Genomic DNA, 21,604 nt, shown 5'->3' on the forward strand with positions numbered 1-21,604 from the left:
TGCAAGGAGTTGTCTACACTGCTCCTTCTTGCATAAAAAACCCCTCTTGCACAGGAGCCATTCTGCTTATTTTCAGGAAGAACTGTTCCTGTGCAAGAGGGTTTTTTTGCACAAGAAGAAGCAGTGTAGACTGCTTCTTGCGCAAAAGCCCCTTCTGCAAAAATGGTGGCTCATTAGGTATGCAAATGAGGCATGGCTGTATTTATTACCGTGCCTCATTTACATATCTTCTTGCACAACATTGCACAGTGTAGACATAGCCTGAATGTGCAGCAACAGTCAAAAAAGCCTACAGAATGTTGGGAATCATTAGGATAAACTTAAAAAACAACAAACTAGTGTGGTAGCACTTTAAAGACTAACATCTGAAGAAGTGGGCAGTGCTCATGAAAGCTCATGATACCATCTACATGTTTTGTTAGACTAACTCAGCTACCCCTCTGAAGCTTGGAAATCATTATGAAAGGGATACATAATATGACAAAAGAAATTATTGCTTCTTAATCTTGAATACTGTGTGCATACGTGGTTGCCTCAGCTCAAAGATATATTAGAGTTGGAAAAGTTTTGAAAAAGGGCAACAAAAATGATTTGAGGAATGGAACAGCTGCCATAAGAGGAGAAATTAATAAAATTGGGATTTTTTTTTAGCTTGGAAAAGAGATGATAAAGGGGGGATATGATAGAAGTCTATAAAATCATAACTAGGTTTCAGACAGACAAAAGGAATTATTTCTTTACATAACACAGGCAGCCTGTGGAACTCCCTGCCAGAGGATACAGTACTGTGAAGGCCAATTAGTTTAAAAAAAGAACTAGATAAATTCATGGAGGATAGGTATATCAATGGTTACTAGCTAGTATAGGCAGAGATGGTGTCCCTAGCCTCTGAGAGCTGGGAATGAGGGATATAGGATGAATTACTTGATGATTACCCGTTCTGTTCATTTCCTCTGGAGTACCTGGCATTGGCCACTATTGTAAGACAGGATACCGGGCTAGATGGACCTTTGGTCTCATCCAGCAAGACTGTTCTTATGGAATGCTTGTAAGTTGCTACATTCATTAATCTCATAACATCTGTATACCATATTATGAAGTAATATTTGAGTGTTTTCACTGTAAGCTTCTGTAACTGGAAATTTTTACATAGGAGAGAGACATTAACTAGTGTAAAATGCTGATCTCCAACATAAGGGGTTATATCCTGGTTGACGGAAGGTCCATCGATGCCAGATCATTAAAAAGGACAAGAGTAATTTACTCTCCCCTGTCTATGAAGATGAGTCTTGCAAGTGATTTTCTCTCATCAGCTGAGTTTGCAGCTCAAAGCAAAATGGGCGAAGGCAATAAAAAATCCTAACAAGGAAGACTCATATCTTTTTATGTTTTTTGGACTCTGGGGGACAAGAATTACTTGATATAAGAAAAAGACTGTCAGTGCTTAGCCTGGTTTAACCCTAAAGGACATACAGAAGCATTTCTAATAAGCTCACTTTATTATGTTTTGAAATTTCAAACTGAAATTCATTTATGTGTATATGATTAACTGATTTAAGCCTTTTAAATAACTCTTATTTCCTTTTTTCCTAGTTAATAAATATTTAGTTAGTTTTTATTATAAAATTGGCTACAAATGTCATCTTTTGTATGAGCTCTAAGTACACTTGACACGGGGTAAGTGACCAATGCTTTGGGAATGGGAGTAACCTGAACATTGATGTGATCTTTGGTGTAAGGGACCATCTATTACAAATGTAGGTTCTTCTGGGTGGCAAGAGAGATCAGGTTACACAAGGGGACTCCATGCTAAAGCTGTTAGTGTTTGAGGAGATTACACTTAATTTGTTGGTGAAATCTAAACGTATAGAACTCAACCAATTTATATATGTGCCCTGCATCTTAACAGGCTGGCCTGAGGTTGGTACTCCCACTCTTGAGGACAGTTCATCATGAAGTTCCTAGTTGAGCATGTCATCAGGAATTGTTGTCTCCATAGAATTGGCAAAAGATTCAGCACCACCAATATGTATCTCTTTTAAAATCTGCTATTCCTGAATGGTTGTTTGTCTCAAGATCCTGTGCAACCACTTCCTTGTGTCAATTGGGTAAGGTGCTGCCACTTTCCAGACACCCTGTTTTCTCTTGGGGGTGGGGAGACAAGTGATTACTGAGTGTTGGGGAATTTAATGCTGTCTCTCCGCATTACCTTACACTGAGAATTTCCATGGTGTGTGTGATGCTGCTGCATGTGTTCCACCGTCTTGCACCCTTAGGACTAGAGTCCCTTATACTGGTTCAAATCAGGAGTAACTCCACTGAAGTTGGAGTAATGCTGGTATAAATGAAAGACTTTTCATACTGGAGAAATGTATAAAATCAATATTTTCTACCACATGTATTGCACTCCAACCCATTGAATAAATAATGAAGGCTTTATAAAAATATTAATATACTCTTACAATATGTATAAATTACAATTATAATTCCATTAGTGGTGAGGAATTGGTTCCATTAAGAAGCCTTTGCTTAAGAAGTTAGGGCTAGTGGCCATTGAAGGAATTATAGCCACATTACATACAGTTGCAGGTAAATTCCTTTTTATAAACAAAGGTCGGTAAGAATCCTTTTCTGCACTACTTGTTTTTTTATGGTAGCCTGGATACATTGATCAATATTTAGTAGCTCACTTTTTAAATAAGAACCACAAGCATTTGGCTAAATGGCTTGATAGACTGTACAGTTTCATTGTGGCTTCTGTTCAAAACAAAGGGATATTGTCACAAGATATGGTCCATGTTCTCACAATTCTGTATTGGTGAAAGAAAGGAGTCGTCCTGTGGCACCTTAAAAGGCTAACAGATATATTTGGACATAAGCTTTTGTAGACAGATGCTGACAAAGTGGGTCTTTGTCCATGAGAGCTTATGCTCAGATAAAGTCTTTAAGATGCCACAGAACTCCTCCTTGTTTTTGCAGATACAGAGTAACACAACCCTTTGGCCATGTCTGCACTAGAAGATAAGTCCAAATTTATTAAGTTTGATTTCTGGGCACCCGATTTTACAAATTCCAAGTTCTGTGTCTTCATTATGGGGAAGAATCGAATGTAGTCCAAGGCAGCCTTCGTTAATGTGGACGCGCTATCTCTGACTCAAAGCCTCGGGAAGCAGTCTGGGGAGCTGCAGAAGGGATCCTGGAGACCAATTAACTTGAATTAATGGCACAGGAACATCCACACTAATGTTATTTCAGACTTGCAAGTCCAGGAATAGTGTTATTCCTCATGAAAAGCATGACTACAGAGTTTAAATTTCACAGCCCTAGAATAATGGGCTTGGTAGTGTGGATGCATCATTTACAAATTTGACCTGGGTGACTAATTTTGGACTAAGGTCCTAGTGTAAACCAGGTCTCTGAGACTTGCAAAATTGTGATTATTTCCATTACTACTGACCAATGTTCCATCTAATCTATTCCACCCATGTGTAGAATAAATTTTATATGCACCAAGGCATGTACAAACGTGCACCTCCAGTAGAAACACAAACCTAGTTGTAGGTGCTTTGCTAAACAGCTGAGTGGCATTTGAATCTTTCCTAAGCAGCTGCACAAGCGCATGGCTGACAGGGAACACTGGTACAGACTATGTTTTTATTATGCAGTCTAGTTTTAAATGTCCGAAGCAAAGAACTTTCCATTGTTTCCTGTAGGAAATTTTAATACTATGACAGAATCTTTGTGTCAGGAACTTTTTTATATCTAGCATTCATGTTCTCTTTCCTGATTTTCATCCCCCTATTCTGAGTTCTCCCCATCTCAGCCACCCTCCATTCTTCCTATTTAGATATGTCCTTTTCCTGCATATCTGCATCCGCTACTGCAACGACATACATGTATTCACATACTCTTCAGTGAATGGGATAGAGCAAAGAAGGGGACAAGTGTCTTGACACTGTCCATGAAAGATCAATATTGTCACAAAGGTGTGACAGAGATAGGCAGGCTCAGAGACAGGGAGAGGGGGTAAAGGGAGCAACTGCTCCAGGCCTGGCAATTCAGAAGGGCCTGGGGCTTCCAGAGGCTGCTGCTAATATTGTGGGGCATCCAGAGCTCCAGCCCCTTTAAATCGCTGCTGGAGCACCTTATGGTGCACTCTGCACAGCTCTGAGGTCTGGCAGGGCAAGAGAGAGAGGTGGTGTGGTGCGCTCTAGGTGGTACTGAGGACTGCTGCCCCCAGTCCTCCCCCCTCCATCTGAGGTCCCACCCTTTCCAGAAGCACAGAGCTGGATTCCACTCCCGCACTTTGCCCAGGGGCCCAACAGGTCTGATACCCCCCTATACGTAGGTGCTGGTTCGAGGAGGGAGGGGGGCACTGCAGCACCCTCAGGTCTGAGGTGGTTTCCATTATATACAGGGTTTAAAATTTGGTCCAATCGCTTTCCTCCTCCACCTCTCCGCTATAAAGACTGGAGAGCCAGCGAGCACTGCTGGGCTGGCCCTTGCCGCATCGCCCCCAGTGGTTCTGGCCCTGCACGGTCTGACCCGCAGTGAGAGCTGGAGCGGGACGGTACAGCCCAGCCCGGCCCCCGCCTCCCCCCAACTGCAGCCCCAGTTCACACGCGGGAGTTCACACAACTCGCTCTGCCCCCTGCGGCTCCGGCAGCCTCAGGCAGTAGCCAGCCCGAACCCCGCACGCTCGGGGGCGCGGTACGGGCCTGGCCGCCGGGCTTGCCGCCTCCCTTGTGCAGGGGAGGGGCGCCGCTGCCATTGGCCGCCGGCTGCCATCACCTGGCGGCCGAGATGGGCGGCGGGGCCGGGATCCGCGCGCGCCGCCCGCAGGGGGCAGAGTCCAGCCCGAGGGGGCGGCAGGTTCCCCGGGCGGGCGGGCAGGCAGGCAGGCGGCGGAGGGGCGCGCGCCATGCCGCTGCGGCTGCGGGGCAAGAAGAAAGGCCGGTCCAGGGAGACCTCCAAGCTGGTGGAGAGCGAGGAGGCGCCGGCGGCCCGCGCGGGAGGCGATGCCGCGCCGCCCCCTGCGGCCCAGGCCCGGGCCCGGCTGCTCTTCCACGCGCAGCTGGCGCACGGCAGCCCCACGGGCCGCGTGGGGGGCTTCGCCAGCGTGAGGGAGCTGTACGAGCAGATCGCCCAGGCGCTCAGCATCCCCGCCGCCGAGGTGAGCGCAGGGGCGGGCGGGGCACAGCCACCCCCGCAGCGCCCGGCCCGGGGGGAGCACCGCCGGGGAAAGGGGGGCGGGAGGAGCCGTGGGAACTGGCTTTGCAGAAGGAGCCCTGCTGCTGCTGCTGCTCGGGACGTGCCCTGAGGTGAGGAGCCACCTTCAGCGTCTCCCGGGCACCACCGCAGGGAGGAGGCACGTCCGGGCTCTGGAGCCCTGTTCGGTTTTTGCCCCCGGGCAGCGCCGCTCAAGTTTCTGCTGTTCTGCCGCTGGGAACAAACAGGTGCTCGTGGGGACGGGCACGACGGACACACACATGCCGCTGCACAATAACCACTGGCCACCCTGGTTTCAATTGGCAGTTGTCTCTTGCTTGAGTATACTTAGTGAAAAGAATATCACGCTTTGTCTAGTCAGTTCAAGAATGAGTTGGCTTCAGGTAATACACCTAATACACCTGACCCCCTTCCTCCGCCAGCTCCCTGCAATTGGTTGTGATTATACAGTCATTTTTTCCAAATGTTTTTCTTTCTCCTGTTGCTGTTTGAAAAGACCCATAGAAAGAGAGCAAACAGTGGACTGATTACATGGCCGGCTATCAAGTGCGAACACAATTTGTTCTGTCACTACTTTGACTATATTTGCATTAGGAGAAAATGTATCATCTTACATAACTAACACATTTTAATTAGCATGATGTTCAATGCGATTTTGCACTTGTACCCTAAGCAGATCACATATATCAGGCTTCCTTTCAGAGCAGGAATCCCTGGGCTACAGGATGACAGTGGTTCTTCCTATTTTAAAATAAATGAATGCAAGTGACTACAAGATGCAAGGTCTTGAAAAATGGGACCATCAGGTTTCTTTTTAATCTTAGAAATTTTGTAACAACAAAAGTATGGGGGCAGCGAGGGGAAATTAAGGGAGCAACCGGAATTAGGAGAGCCATGTAGGATGCTCGCTTTACATCCAAATAAATAATTTAAAAGGCATACTATTAAGGTAAATGAATTAAAGCTGTAGTAGGAAGGTCCACCCTTTCCTTAATAGAAACCCTCTTTGATCCTTTTTTTAAGTCAAGTTTTAAAACTGATTTGTTTGGCTTATGGTTTATTTGTGTTTGTAAATGTGCTGCTTTCATCTTAGCATGACAGTGACCCTATTTGACTGTTCCTTGCTGTAGCCATGGACATTGTACAGGTTAAATATCAAACTAAAAGTGCAAATGTTTTGAAATACTTAAGTTTGATTTTTTACACTAAAATTTTTGTTTTTGTTTTGTAAAGTATGATTGCATCTTGTCACTATAGTAAAGGAATCAGACTACTAGTATGGCAGAAAAGAGTAGTTTTTGATCTAAGAAACAGACCTAGCGGTGTTTTCTTTACAACTAATATTATCAGGGATGTCCCTTGGGGCCCCAAGGCAAACCCCTTTGTGCCAGCACAGGGAACCTCCCCAACACCGCAGACCCTGGCCCCATGCTATCTCTGCTTCACCCTCATCCCACCCCTTTAAAACTCCTGCCCCTGCTTCATCCTCTTGCCTGAAGCCCTTCTCCCTGAGCAACACCAGATGGGGGATTGCTGGGGTGGGAGGAGGAAAGAAGCAGCAGCTGGGGTTGTTAACCACCCCTTCTCCCCACACTCATGGATACCCCTTCTCCCCACACTCATGGATACCAGAGTGGCCCAGCAGCCTGCTCTGCCACCCTCTCTGCTCTGCTTTTCAGTGCCCTGGGGTTGGGTTTCTCTTTCTCTGTAGGTGAATGCAGCAGGCTAGGAGGGAGTGGAGCAGAGCAGATTATAATATATGGAAATATACCATTTCAGAGAACTGGAAGGGACCTTGAGAGGTCATTGAGTCCACTCCCCTGCCCTCCTAGTAGGACTAAGTACCATCCCTGAGGGATTTGCCCCAGATCTCTAAATGGCCTCCTCAAGGATTGAGCTCACAACCCTAGATTTAGCAAGTCAATGCTCAAACTACCAAGCTATCTCTCCCCCTCATGGTGAGCATGGGGAGAAGTGTCTACTCCAGCTGCTGCCCTGCACCAAGCCTCCTGATAATCCCTAAGCTTGCATCGCTCTGGGGAAAGGCTTTAGGCAAGGTAGTGAAACAGAGGCAGGTTGTTCCAGCTCCTGCCAGTGCAGTGAGTGTGTGTGTGTGTGTGTGTGTGTGCGGGGTGACCCTTGTTGCTGCTGCACAGTAGGCCCCCTAGTATTTCCCTAGGCTGCCCTGGGCCCCATCCATAGGATGGTTGAGAGCTCTCGTGGGGGGCCCCCCCAAAGTGTGGAATCTGCGGCAGCTGCCTCAAACCATCTTATGGCTGGGATGGCTCTGAACACTGTATTAAATGATCCCAAAGACAAAAAGTGGCCATATTGCTGAAAACATACTCTAACCAGTCATTCAGTTTAATTAAGAATTACATTTTTCCTTTTCCCCATGCAACCAGTTCTTGTCGTTCCTTATTTCTCTCTGATCCTGTGTTCCCCTACCCAGTCTACTCTATTCCTTTCAGTCTCCTAGGCTATGTCTACACTGGTGTGATCTTGCGCCAGAGATATGTAAATGAAGCTAAGCGTGGAATATCGCTGAGCCTCAGTTGCATACCTAATGAGCCACCTTCTTTGCGGAAGAGGCTCTTGCGCCAGAAGGAGCTGTCTACGCTGCCTCTTCTTGCGCAAGAAAAATCCTCTTGCGCAATGCCGCTACGCTGATTATTTTCAGGAATAATGGCATTGCACAAGAGGGTTTTCATAAGAGTGTAATATTCCACGCTTATTCGGCGATATTCCACGCTTAGCCTCATTTGCATATCTCTGGTGCAAGATCGCGCCAATGTAGACATAGCCCTACAGAATCATAGTCACAGAAACGAAGTGCTGGAAGGAGCTTCTGGAGCAGTGTTTCTCAACCAGTAGTACGAGTACCCTAAGAGGTACCCGAGAGAAATCTGGGAGGGGGGGGGGGTGTACATCAACACAACTGAAATTTGGAGAAAACTGAATTTTTGTTTTAAGTTTTACAGACATTTATTTTTGTACTTTTTACACACACACATTTCATTGCCCGCCCAGCTACAATTAAGTTGTTTAAACAAATGTGTTGGAATGGTAGAAAAAAGTTTGTATGTCTGAAAACTGTAGGTACTGTGGGTACTTTTTTTTTTAAAGGGTACTTTATTAAAAAAAAAGGTTGAAAAACACTGCTCTAGAGCAGTGGTGGGCAACCTGCAGCCTGTAGGTGATGCTTACTGGGTAACGGTTATCCATTTCCCAGGAACAGCTCACTCCCAGCACGGGGCTGGAAGCTGCCAGGCTGAAGCAGTCCCTGCCCATGGCACTGGGTGGGGGTGGGGACGCTGCACCAGCCCACCCCTGTTTAATCAGTTAACCAGTTAAACTTAATGTTTAACCAGTTAGCTAATTGAACAAGATTTTACATCACTAGTTTCTGCCAAGCCAGTTATCCCCCATTCTGTATTTGTTCATTCGATTTTTCTTCCCTAAATGTAGCACCTTACACTTATCTTTGCTGAATTTCATTTTGTTCTCTGTAACCCAGTTTTCCAATGAATCAAGATCCCTTTTAATTTTAGCTCCATACTCCAAAGTGTTTGTAGTCCCTCTACTTCTTGGTTTGTGTCTGTGTAAATGTAATCAGTATGCTGTCTAGTATGATGTTAAATAACACTGGATCCAGAACACATCCCTGTGGACCCCTACATGAGACTTCCTTCCAATCTGACATAATTCCATTAATAGTTCATTTGTGGTTGTTCAATCAATTATTTTACCCACTTAATGGTAAATATACCAACCCAGCATTTCTCTGTCTTCCGAGAATATCATGTGGGACTGTGTCAAAAAGTTTGCTAAAATTTAGTTGTTCATCGCAGTCCCCTGATCCAAAAAAACAGTTACTTTGTCAAAGAAGGAAATAAAGCTTATTTGACGTGATTTGTTCATAGTAAATCCATGTTGGCTACTAGTGGTCATCCTTTTATCATTCATATATTTGGAAATTGAATGCTTTAAGTCAGGGTGGGAAATCTAAGGCCTCGGGGCCAGATGCGGTCCCTGAGTTCACCTGGATTCAGCATTGGGGAGTCTGCACTGATTCTCCAGCTGCCTGCCACCTCTCTGCAGGGTTAGAGCATGCAAAATCTACCAGCTTCTCACTTGTGTTCAGCCCCACTCCTGTTTTAAGTTTATACCAGGGGTCAGCAATGTTTCTGAAGTGGTGTGCCAAGAATTAACCCTCCTGCCTTGGGCCATGTTGCTCTCCCAGAGAGAGGGAGGGGCTCTTTCCACCATGCACCCTGTGGATCACCCAGGTCAATGCAAACCTTTCTGCGGACTGCCAGTTGCTAATGGAAACTCACTGTTAATTACACTTGAGCCATTTAGCTAGTGCTGCAGCTGGGGAGAACGGTTTAATATAAATTATTAAACAGATTGGCTACGCCTAGACTGACATGATTTTCCGCAAATGCTTTTAATAGAAAAGTTTTCCGTTAAAAGCATTTGCGGAAAAGCGCGTCTAGATTGGCACAGATGCTTTTCCGCAAAAGCACTTTTTGCGGAAAAGCATCCGTGCCAATCTAGATGCGCTTTTGTGCAAAAAAGCCCTGATCTCCATTTTCGCGATCGGGGCTTTTTTGCGGAAAACAAATCTGAGCTGTCTACACTGGCCCTTTTCTGCAAAAGGACTTTTGCCTGAACGGGAGCAGCATAGTATTTCCGCAAGAAGCACTGATTTCAGACATGCAGAAATTCAAGAGGCCAGTGTAGACAGCTGGCAAGTTTTTCCGGAAAAGCAGCTGCTTTTGCGGAAAAACTTGCTAGTCTAGACGCAGCCATTAAGTATATTAAGTTCTCATGTTTATCACACTTCATTTTAAATAAAGTAAAATATTATGTCCAAACACAAAAGATTTCAATGTTTTCTATATTTATGGCAAGTGTCAGGAACATTTTTTGGGTTAGGAGTCACTGACACACAGAAAAATCAGTTGGGGACCACACAAGTGAGAAGCAGAAGAAACTCCTCCCAAAACCCCCAACCCTCACTGATGTGACCCCCAACTGAGACACCTCACTCCTCTGGCACTTCAGCCCCCTCAGAGTGAGGGGAAGGGACAGGGAGGATTGAGGTTCAGGACTTTCCATAGGCCAGATTTACTTATCTGGGGTTCCAGAGTTAGTGGATTTTGTGGACCCTCTGAGGCTCTGGGGTGGGAACACAAACAAGGGGTTCAATGTGTGGGACAGGGCTGGCAGCAAGTGGGATGCGGATGCAGGATGTGGGCAGAAGGTGGGGTGAAGGAGGGGGCGAGGAGGGCAGGGTCTGGAAGGGAGTTTGGTGGCAGGAGAGGGTGTAGGGTGTAAAGATGTTAAGTATCATATAATTGTCTAATTGAATGGTTGATGCATTTTTGCATCGATTATTGGATTTGTTGATAGGGTGGTGCTGCCCCTTTGAAATGCTACTGCTGCATAATTCAAAGTGGCAACACTGCATGTAGCCCAGGGTCAGCTGGGTACTCCCCAACTGACCCTGGGCTCCACACGGCGCTGCTTCTTTGAAATGCCATGGCAGCGTTTCAAAGCGGCAGCTCCGCATGGAGCAGCTAATCCCGGGTTCTGTGCAGCGCTGCTGCTTTGAAGTACCACCCTCCTCTCCCCACCCTTGTTGCCTTTATCTGATAGAGGCAGCCAGGGAGGGAGGGGGGAGGCGACTAGATGACTATCTGACAAGCATTTGCTTATCAGATAGTTGACTAGTCGACTTGTCCTTAACATCCCTAGTGGGGTGAGAGGATGGGAGGGGGTTGGGAGAGTAATGCAGAAAAGGTGAGAGGGTGAGAATGCAGCCAAATAGCTAGCTGGGGAGGGAGGCAAAGAAGTGGGGAGTAAAGCAAAGCGCAGCTTCTGCAAAGTAAAATTGTATCCCCCTCACACTTCTCTGTTCCAGCCTCGCTCCTCTCAGCCCCATGATCCCCCCCCCCTCAGCCTGATCCCATGCATCGTCCCATCCCCCTGAGTGCAACTCCTGCCCCCTCCCATCCTTCCCCTGCAGCCTCCTTCTCCCTCCCCCTTGCCCCCACATCTCTGTGGCATGAGCGCATTCACTGGCAGGGCAGGAGCAGTGTGACCTGCAGCCTCCCAGGAGCAGCACTGGGGCGAGGAGAGGCAGGGGGGCAAAGTCTCTTCTCTGCCCAGCCTAGCCCTTTGCCTGCAGGCTGCTGCTCCGGGGCTGCGGCAGGCAGAGCCCAGGGCTGGTCTCAGCACACAGCCCATGCCTGGCACGCCATGTGTGCCCGCCACCCAGACCTGGCTCTGCAGAACAGCCCCAGCCCCAGCCCCAGCCCTGCCCCCTCCTGAAGCAGGAGGCAGCTCCAAGGATGCATGCGCAAGCCTCTCCTGCCCTGCCCTCCCAGCAGGAAGCCAGAGCTGGTGCTCCAGCCTGCAGCTGAGTGGCTGAAGCTCGAGCTGCAGCATGGGATTCCCGGTGTATTAGGGGGGAGGGATGGGGCTGAACCCCCTCCCCCCATGCCAGTAAAAATCAACTCGCGTGCTGCTTGTGGCATGCGTGCTGGGGGTTGCTGACCCCTGGTTTATACATTGCTCTAGTACAGGGGTGGGCATAATATGGCCTATAGGCCAAATCCAGCCCGCAAAACCACTGGACCCTGCCTGCTACCCTCCTGCAGCCCAACAGGAGCCTCGAGCAGGCTTCCTGCCTGCCATGTCCTCACGCATTGTTCAACATGGCCAGCAGTGGGGAGCATGTGCTCTCTGTGTATGGTGCGCCCTTCGGGGAGAGGGGAGCGCCTAGCACTGCCTGTGCTGCAAGCATGGCCTAGGCAGCTCCAGAGCTGTGAGATTGTGCTGGGGGTGGAGGTAGTGTGCAAAGACTCCACCCCCCGGCACATGGCACACAGAGAGCACATGGGCCTCATAACTGGCTGCTTTAAGTAATGTGCAGGGGCACCACAGGCAAGGAGCCGGGAGGGGGCCTTTGTGCATTGCTCCTACCCCCCATCACAGTCTCACAGTTTCTGGAGCTTCTTGCAGCACAGGCAGTGCATGGAGGGCCCCCCCAAGGGGCACATTGTACACAGTACATGGGTCCTACTGCTGGCCACTTTCAGTGGCATGTGAGGATGTGGCAGGCTGCAGGGCCCATGTGCTCTCTGCATACTGTGCACCCATAGGTGGTGAGGGCCTTTCATGCATTGCCTGCTTGAGGGTTCCATGGAGCTGCTGGCCAGTAGGCGCCTAAAGTAAGCACCTCCTGGCTGGAACCTGTACCTGGGAGTCCACTCCCTCCTGCATCCCAAACCTCTGCACCAGGTCACAACTCCATCCGAGACCCTAGATCCCCTCTTACACATCCACTCCAGGTCAGAATCCTCTCCTGCATCCGTACCCCCTCCCAGATCCTGCACTTCCTCCTGGATCCTGAACCCTTTCTGGACCCCAATCCCTTGTCCCAGGTCACAACCCCCTCCCAGACCTGCACCCCCTCCTACAGCCCGCCACCTACAGCCCTGCACCAGGTAAAATTCCTTTCCTGCACCCACAACTCCTCCCTGACCGTGCACCCCAATCCCATGCTCCTGGTCACAACCCCCTTCTGCATCCCAGTTTCCTACCCTGAGCTCCCTTCTGCACCAAACCTCCATCCCAGACCCCACACTTCCTCCATTATCATCATGGTAAAGTGCGGCCCTTACTAAATTCTTACAGTGGTCCCCAATCAAAAATTGCCTTTCCCTGCTCTAGTAGTTTCTGAGGTATCAAGATCAGCCTGACTAGTCTATGGTTCCCTGGCTCCTCCTTTTATCCTTTTGAAAGAGGCTTACACAGTGCCCATTTCTCCAGACGCCTTGGATCTCTCCTGTCATCCATGAGTTTTCAAATATTATTGCAGGGGCTCTGAGATTTCTTCAGCTAATTTTTTTATCATCCTTGCATGAATATAATCAGGCTGTGCTGCCTTGAATTAATTCAAATTAGTTAAGATATCTGGTGTGTTCTTTACTTACCCTGATCTGCATCACTTCCCTTTTATTGTCTGTGATAACTTCATTAGTCATCTGGTCACATGATATTTTTTGTTTGAAGACTGAAGCAAATTAGGTGTGAGTAGCTCCACCTTATCTTCTGCTACCAGCTCACCACCTCCACTGTGCAGCACACCATACCATTCCTGAACTTTCTTTTTTTGTTTGACACATCTGTAGAACTCTCATTGTTTCTAACACTTCTTGCCAGTTGTGACTTATTCCTTGCCTTGGCTTTCCTGATTTTGTCCCTACACGCTTGTGTTCCCATATGTATTTCCTTGGTCACATGCCCAATATCCTGTATGTATCCCTTTTTGTTTTTAGAAAGCTAAAATGCTCTTTTGACTAACACATTGGTCTCCTGTGGCCATAGGCAACTGCTGGGGAAGGACATGAGGAGGGGCACCAGCCATGTGACTCCTCTCCAGGGCCCCCTCTAGCCTGGAAGAGAGTCTGTTGGCTCCTTGCCACTTACTCATGGTGTTTTGGGGGCTTATGACCCTTCATGTCTCCCATGCACATTGTCACTGCCTGTCACTTTTCTCATCTTTTCTCTGAATCAGAATAGCTTGTTGTTGAGCCTCTAGTATTACATCTTTTAGGAACTGCCAGCACTCTTAAACTCCTTTGCTTCCTAATTGGTCTGTCCATGGGATCTTGCTTACTGTTTTTCTTGCTTACTGAGTTGGTTGAAATCTGCCTCTTTTGAAATCCAGTATCTTTGTTTTGCTGTTCTCTTGTGATCTTGAATTCTATCAGATCATGAACATTTCCTCCCAAGTTCCTGACCACACTTGCAATTTCAACTAATTCATTCCTGTTGATCCAAAATGAATGACCCTCCCTCTCTCTTTCCCCACCCCAATTTTTCCTCAGCTTTCTGAATCAGAATGTCCCCTAAACATGCTATAAATTTGCAGAACATATTGGCTGTGTCTAGACTGCCAAGTTTTTCCGCAAAAACACTTGCTTTTGCGGAAAAGCTTGCAAGCTGTCTACACTGGCCGCTTGAATTTCTGCAAGAACACTGACTTTGTACTGTCTGAAATCAGTGCTTCTTGCGGAAATACTATGCTGCTCCCGTTCGGGCAAAAGTCCTTTTGCGCAAAGCTTTTGTGCAAAAGGGCCAGTGTAGACAGCTCAGATTTGTTTTCCACAAAAAATCCCCGATCGCGAAAATGGCGATTGGGGCTTTTTTGCGGAAAAGCGTGTCTAGATTGGCACGGACGCTTTTCCGCAAAAACTGCTTTTGTGGAAAAGCGTCCATGCCAATCTAGACGCTCTTTTCTGCAAATGCTTTTAATGGAAAACTTTTCCGTTAAAAGCATTTGCGGAAAATCATGCCAGTCTAGACGTAGCCATTATGTATTAGTTTTCAAACAAATATCAAGGAAGTTATAATCTACCCTTAATACTAGCTCATGTGTGTTAGCTAATCTTATTACCTGCTTAAAGAATATCATCCACCTTCTCCTTTTGATTTGGTGACCTATATATGCTGTCACCATAACATTACTACTATTCTTTTCCTTTTTATCCTCAACCAGATGCTCTAAGGCTACATCTAGACTGCGATCTTTTTCTGGAAGAGGAAATGCAAATGAAGCGCTCATTAACATTTCTCATGCTCTCATTTGCATATTCTCTTCCAATCCTTTTTGTGGAAGAGATTTTTGCACAGAAAAGCCCTATGTAGATGGGTCTCTTATGCAAAAAAAAAAAAAAAAAAAAAACCCTTTGGCGCAAGAACATGTAAACCTCATCTTTTGAGTTATCTGCTTATTCTACAAAAATAAAGTTTCATCCAAATGGGAAATTTGCGCCAGATTAATATAAATTGGTTCAAAACAGGAGTGGGTAAACTGCTGTAAACCCATGTGTAGAATCTCTTATTTTATTAGTCTGAAAGTTAGTTATTTCAGTTTAGTGTGAGTTAATAAGATATTTATGCTTATAAATGTCCAGTTGCCTCCAAGGAGATGTTCGTGACATCTTTAGACTTTCAAATCGTACATCTTCAACGTAAGAAAATGTTGTACATTCATTGTGGTGGGTGGGCTGACATACTACTAAAATATAAATAATTGTTTCATGAACATGATTATATTCTAATAACATTGTTTTTATTTTCTCTGATTTGAATTTTTGGAAAAGGAAGAATTGTTTACTTTCCTGCATTTCCTGTAGGGCTTTGAAAGTAGTTTTCAGAACTTGCCACTTACAGTATCAGTTAACCATTTGCATGTATTAACTTAAAACAGTGCTTATGTATAAATAAACATTAGGGATGTTAAAAGTCATGTATTTGTGTAAATATGTAACTCCTGAAATGTTTAATGTTTACACATTTACACATGGGAGGGTGGGGAGCAGGTGGGAGCTGGTGCTTGAGGGGAACCTGCTTTTAAGCAAGTACTGACTTCTGCCTCTCTCCTCCCCACCCTGCTGCCTCTGATAGGGGCAGGCAGCTCCACAGGAACTGGCATGTGCAGAGAGGGAGCCAGCTTAAAAACTGCTTCCCTTGTGTACTGGCTCCTGCCTGTTCGCCTCCCCCAACCTCGTGCTGCTGCCTCTCTATCAGAGATAGCAACGTGAGGGGTGGTAGGCAGGGAGCACCTTGGTTAAATTCTCTAAGATGTACTGATGGAAAGTACTCTATAAGAACTAAGTATAATTATTTATATGACTGTAAGATCAGTCAATCACTTGGGGGAAATTTTGAAAAGCATTGACTGATTTTTGTTGCCTGTTGATGCATTTGCCTCATATGGGATGACCTGCATTTGTGATTAATGCTACACTACATCTCCCTTTGTTCCCTATCTAAAACATAATAGCTTTTTCTCTTTATTTTTCCCCTTAGCAAACACCACTTTGGTAGCCTTGGAATTATTGGGGCAGGGAATATTCCACTGTAGGAAGACTGTCTATTTCTTCAATATTTTATGTGTATCAGCCCACAGACTTTTCTGATCAAATAAGATTTCCTTCTGTTATGGGAGTTGTACAAGATAACATTCTTGGTAAAATAAAGATACAGGATATCTGTTTTTGTGTGTGGCAATATTGATTTAAAATTGGCATGAAAGGGCACAGCATACGTATACTGGGTTAAATATCAAATATATTTCTGTGAACAAGGGAGGAGAAAAACAGAAGTTTGGTGGGAAGGAGAGCTCAGGAAAATAGACTGTACAAGGACATATGAATATTTATTTTTTTCTTTCTGAAACATGTACAGTATAGGAAAAAATGTTCAGCTTGAATTAATTTTATGAAGAGTGTATATAAAACACATACTCCAGTGCCTATTATTTAAGTAGTAATATATTATTTTGATGTAGACTTTTATGTTATAAGTATTAGGGATGTTAGAGTTTAACTGTTTAACCAATAAACTGATAAGTATCTGTTAATGGTATTGGTTAAACTTAGCCAGTTCCCAGGAAGGTAGCTTCCCTGCAGTGAAACCTGCTCCCCAGGAACCAGGTGGGTAAGGGCTGCTGCTCTGCTCCTGGGGAGGCTTCGTTGCTGGTCCTCAGGATAAAGCTATGCTTTATATTGCAGAGCTTGTAGTGCATGCAACTGCTAAGATTTTTAGCAGTTACACGGTTACCATATTAAACAATTTTTAACATCCTAATAAGTATGAAAAATGGTAACAAGGTCTTTAATTTCTGCATTGGCAGTACTGCAGTATGTAACAAATAAAAGTATACTTTTAACTGATAGGTGCCATAATAGTATAATATATTGCACAAAGGTATCTTTAATATGTTACTTTGTCCATTTAGTTGTCTTGAATAAAAGCTGTTTTTCGCTAAGGACAGAGTAGACAGCATGATTCAGTTTTTATTTTTGAGCTGCTGATGCTCTTTCAGGCTAGTATAGAACTGACTCATTTGTAGAAAGGTCTGCAGTCTTGTAGGCTTCAGTGAGAATGCCATCCAGATGAAAGCTAAATAGAGAAACTCTGGATCATGTTTCTAAAGATCACATTTCTTCTCTGTTGCCAATTTTATCTGTTCAGAGGTGTGGAACAAGTTACTAGATGGCTGTCTATGATTGACAAGGTCAAAACAAGGACACTACATTTTTCTTAGAGGCAAAACAATTAGTAAAATAACATTTATTTTGTTTCATAATGAAAGAGCAACAATAATTAAATCACAATAAAACTGACTGAGTTATTGATCATGGTACAAAGCTGGGAATTTACCTTAAATCTTTGTAATAGCATTTCGAACTGGGTTCCCTCGGGATATAACATATTTGATGCTGATGGCTTAGAAAGAATGACTATTTGAAAGTACAATGTAAGTGATGATAGTGGGGGTGGTAATTAACTAAAGAACATTTTAGTTGCCTAACAGACTAAAATTGAAGTGTGTTGGATGAAACTGTAACAGCCAGTGGCCAGTTGATTTAGGACCTTCTGACCGACTTCTAAAATAAGACATAGAATGTAATGTTTTTTGGTCTGTGTGAAATGAGTTGGTGGCTTTAAATCAATTTTTAATGATATAAAAGCTTCTGGAGCTGTGGAGAAGTGCTTAGATAATAAATCAACAATGAATTATGTGAATAAGATGGAATAGATGCTGCAGTTGGTTCACTCTGAACTGTGAGTGTTCTGCAGCCCTTTTGAGGTCATTAAAGCAAGTAAATAGGGCTCTAGTATATAAAGACAACATGTCTGCTGGGTAGAATGATGCCATATTTATTAAGTCGGTGTTCAGAGTAAAACAGCATGTTAAGATTCAGCTAACTTTTGTTCAGACTGAGGGCTGGCCTACACTCAGAACTTGCGTCAGCATAGTCACGTCTCTTGGGACATGAAAAAGCCATACCCCTGAGATAGAAATGTAGCCGAGGAAGTGGGTCTGACCCACGAAAGCTCATCAGACCATCTTGTTAGTCTTTAAAGTGCTACATAGTCCTGTATTTTGTTTCAGATACCCCTGAGAGACATCGCTATATTACTGACCTAACCTGTCTAGAACATGTTAGGTTGATGGAAGAATTCTTCTGTCAATCTAGCTAGCACCTCATGGAGAGGTGGATTACATACACTGATGGGAGAACCCCTCATTATTTGTGGAAGTAATATATACAGTGAAGGTACTACCTGAGCACAAATACAAAGCTACAGCTGTGCTGCTGTAGCATATTCAGTGTGGACATACCTTAAGACAAGTAATAACACTACGGATTTCTGGATGCTTTCTTAATTTATAAATACATTCAAATGCCTTCCTATGGGTATGTTTTCGAGAATGCTTTCAAAGCTATACTTGCTACTATTGCCAGGAAGGCAATTCTAAGATCATCTTTTTTTTCTCCCATCAGTCACCTTAACACTATAATAAAATGTCTATTTAGTGGTTAATGCACCTTATCTCTAACTCCTAAACTGATTTAAAATTAGGAATTATGCTCTTAAGATGTGAGGACAGAGGACTCATCCCAGGTGTCACATAGGCTTTGTTTAAGTCTGGGACTCCCAGTAATTACATTCTTTATGCAGCTTGGCAGTCTATGCACCTTTCATTTTTTATGAGTTGATCTGAACTCCTGCACACCTCAGTGCTGAGTAATAGGTTAGGCACCTGATTCTGTTCTCATAGTTTAATGTGGCTGATTTTCATTGGAGTTATTTCTGATTTTGCACTGGAATAAGTGAAATCTTAACCAGACCACCCAAAGAGCTGCTATCAGAATTCTTCAGGCAATTCAAAGTTGATAGAAGTGTAGCAGAGGCTGCTGGCTGTCTAATCCACCACTACTATAGATCAATTGGGATCTATTTAGAGGATTAATTAACAAGTGGTGCTACAATTGCAGGACTAATTAATAGAGTTGTAAAATTCCATTTAATTAGTTAACCTGTTAAATTTAGGTTTAACTGGTTAACTGATTAAATGGGGATGGTCATGGAGAGGGAGATGCTGCTGGAGAGACTCCCTATCCCCCTCTCCTGCACATGCCATGACAAGGCTTGAGTGGCTACCCTGCTACAGGTGGGGGCTGCTCTAGCCAGGCTGGAGTGCCCATACCCGTAGTGCACTGGACTGGGCCTGCTGCAGGCTGCTCCCACTACCATTGGTAAACCAGTTAACTGTTCACATCTCTACTAATTAGAGGGGGGGGGGGGAGTTAACTCCAGCAGCAGGGAGCAGATAAATGTAGAGGAAGGAAACCCTAGAAGGGGTGGAGGAACTGAAGGAAAGCCGAGTTGACTGCTGTTGTTACTACAAGTTGAATCTCCTAAATATGAGACTCTCTGGTCTGGCAACATCCGTGGTCTGGGAGTGGGAATCCAGCTTCTGGGAACCCCAGCCCAGGGTAGCAGTAGCAGGACAGCAGTTGGGCCAGGGAGCCCTGTCCCCAGGGAGCTTTGGCCAGACAGGGCAGCAGTGGACCTGGGGAACCCCCTCTCTAGGGAGCCCCGTTAGGGTTGCCAGGTGTTTCACCCGGACAGTCTGGTATTTTTGGCTCCTGTCCAGTAAAAATATTGAGAGAATACCAGACACCTACAATGTCCGGTATTTTCTGAATTTTTCCCTGGCCAGGAGGCAAAAATGCTGGGCACCTGGCCTCCCCCCTCCCATTCTTACCTGGCTCCCCAAGGCTGCTGGCACAAAATGGCTGCTGGCCAAAAGACCTAGGGGAAGCAATGCTTTCCCCTGGGTCTTAGTGCTCAACCACTCCGCTGTTCCTTTCCTTTCACTCACTTTTAAAGCCCTTGGAGTTTTTGTTTTGTTTTGTTGGGGATTTTTTTTGGCTCAACAATTTTGGTCGCCCTCCCTTTTTTCCCCCTTCCACAGAATTTTTTCCTGTTTTTTTGGGGGTCGAGGGGTGTTTGGTATTTTTGTTTCAACCAGCTGGCAACCCTAAACCCAGTACAGATAGGGCAGCAGTGGAGCCATCAGCAGCCAGCGAGCCCCTTCTCTGCAGAGCCCCAGCCAGGCAGGGCAGAAGCGGGACTGGAGCCTGAGACCATGGCCTGTGACAGCAGGGCCAGAGTCCAGTGGGGCCAAGCAGAGCCAGCTGCAGGGAGGAGCAGCGGGCTGGTGGCAAGAGACCTTCCTGGATTTGTCAAATTCCTTCATTCAGGACCAGCCAGGTCCCTAGGGTGCCAGACCAGGGAGGTCCAACTTTCTCCCTTCCTTCAGAAGCAAGTGTAGGGTCAGGCTGGGGCTTGTAAATATCTCTGCAGCACTTGGTAGCCTGCTGGAACAGTATAAGGACACCAGGTGGGGGTGAAGGAGTACTGGAGTGTGGCCTACACTTAAGGTGAGAGATGACTGTTCTGTGACAGGAAGATGAAAGTGTGATGGACCCCCCTCCCTCAATGGTTTATGAAATGGACTCATGGACATGAATATACATAACTCAAAGGTGGTTTGAGCGAATTATTTCATGTAACCCATCGATCTTCATGTCATGATCTGCTGGTTCTGTTTATCTTACTCTGTTGTATGTATCATTTGTGTGTGTAAAATTAAACAAATGGAGTGGGGAATACTTTGAGAGTTTCAAATGTGTGAATGGGAGACATGGAGGATCTTACCTGAAACTTCTAGATGAGCCACTGTTAAACAGTTTTTTTGGCCTTGAGTCCGAGCAGTGGTTGGTAGGGAGTGGCCTTAACTCCTTAAAAAAGGGAATAGGAAAGGAGAGGTCTGGGTCTTTTGGATGGGCTGCCCCTGAAGGAAGGAGCCTGAGACCCCAGGGAGGAAAGACAGCCCTAGTGTGGCAACTGGAAAAGAGCTTTTAGGGTGAGTTTGATTAAGTTTGTACTGAGGTTTCAGTGTAGAATTAGCCAAGCGTTTTTGTTTCTTTTGATTTGTAACTTACTTTGCTCTGCCTGCTTTCACTTTTACTACTTAAATCCTACTGCTTCAACTTAGAAAATAAAAATGGTTTTATTATCAAACCCAGGGTAAGTGATTGTTACCTGGGGGGGGCAACCAGTGTGCACATTCCCCCTTTCATTGCTAAAGGGGGCTTACCTAATTCTTTGGGGTTTGATCCCATCTGGGGGGGTGCTCTCTCCGGAGGCTGGGCCCTAAACTGTACTCTCTGTGGACCTGAAGTGGTTCAGTGTCTGTGCTGCTTCTTGGTGGGGGCAGGGACCTCAGCTCAGGGCCTTGGCTGCGGGAGACCAGCAGAGCTGGTCCAGCAGGACCGGGCAGTGAGGAGCCCCAGAGAGCGGGAAGATGAGTGGCAGTGGCCACATCAGCACCCTGGGAGGCACCTCCGAGGGGTCATCTCTGACCTCACCCCATCACAGAAAGGTTTTTCTTGAAGACGCTGTTACACTTTGGCAGTTAGCTTTTTATTTA

The 21,604-nt window shown here is 45.7% G+C and overlaps 1 protein-coding gene across 1 annotated transcript in view; it reads left to right on the forward strand.

The window, feature by feature from the left end:
- Positions 1-4,799: 4,799 nt before the first annotated feature.
- The window catches only part of GIPC2 (GIPC PDZ domain containing family member 2), a 66,166-nt gene continuing 49,361 nt past the window's right edge, over positions 4,800-21,604 (forward strand). The window contains exon 1 of the mRNA XM_075936325.1: positions 4,800-5,173. Coding sequence (XP_075792440.1) covers positions 4,922-5,173 — 252 coding nt within the window. The 5' untranslated portion in view covers positions 4,800-4,921. The remainder of the gene's footprint in view (positions 5,174-21,604) is intronic.

Source organism: Pelodiscus sinensis, chromosome 9 (assembly GCF_049634645.1).
Source record: "Pelodiscus sinensis isolate JC-2024 chromosome 9, ASM4963464v1, whole genome shotgun sequence".
NCBI lineage: Eukaryota > Metazoa > Chordata > Testudines > Trionychidae > Pelodiscus > Pelodiscus sinensis.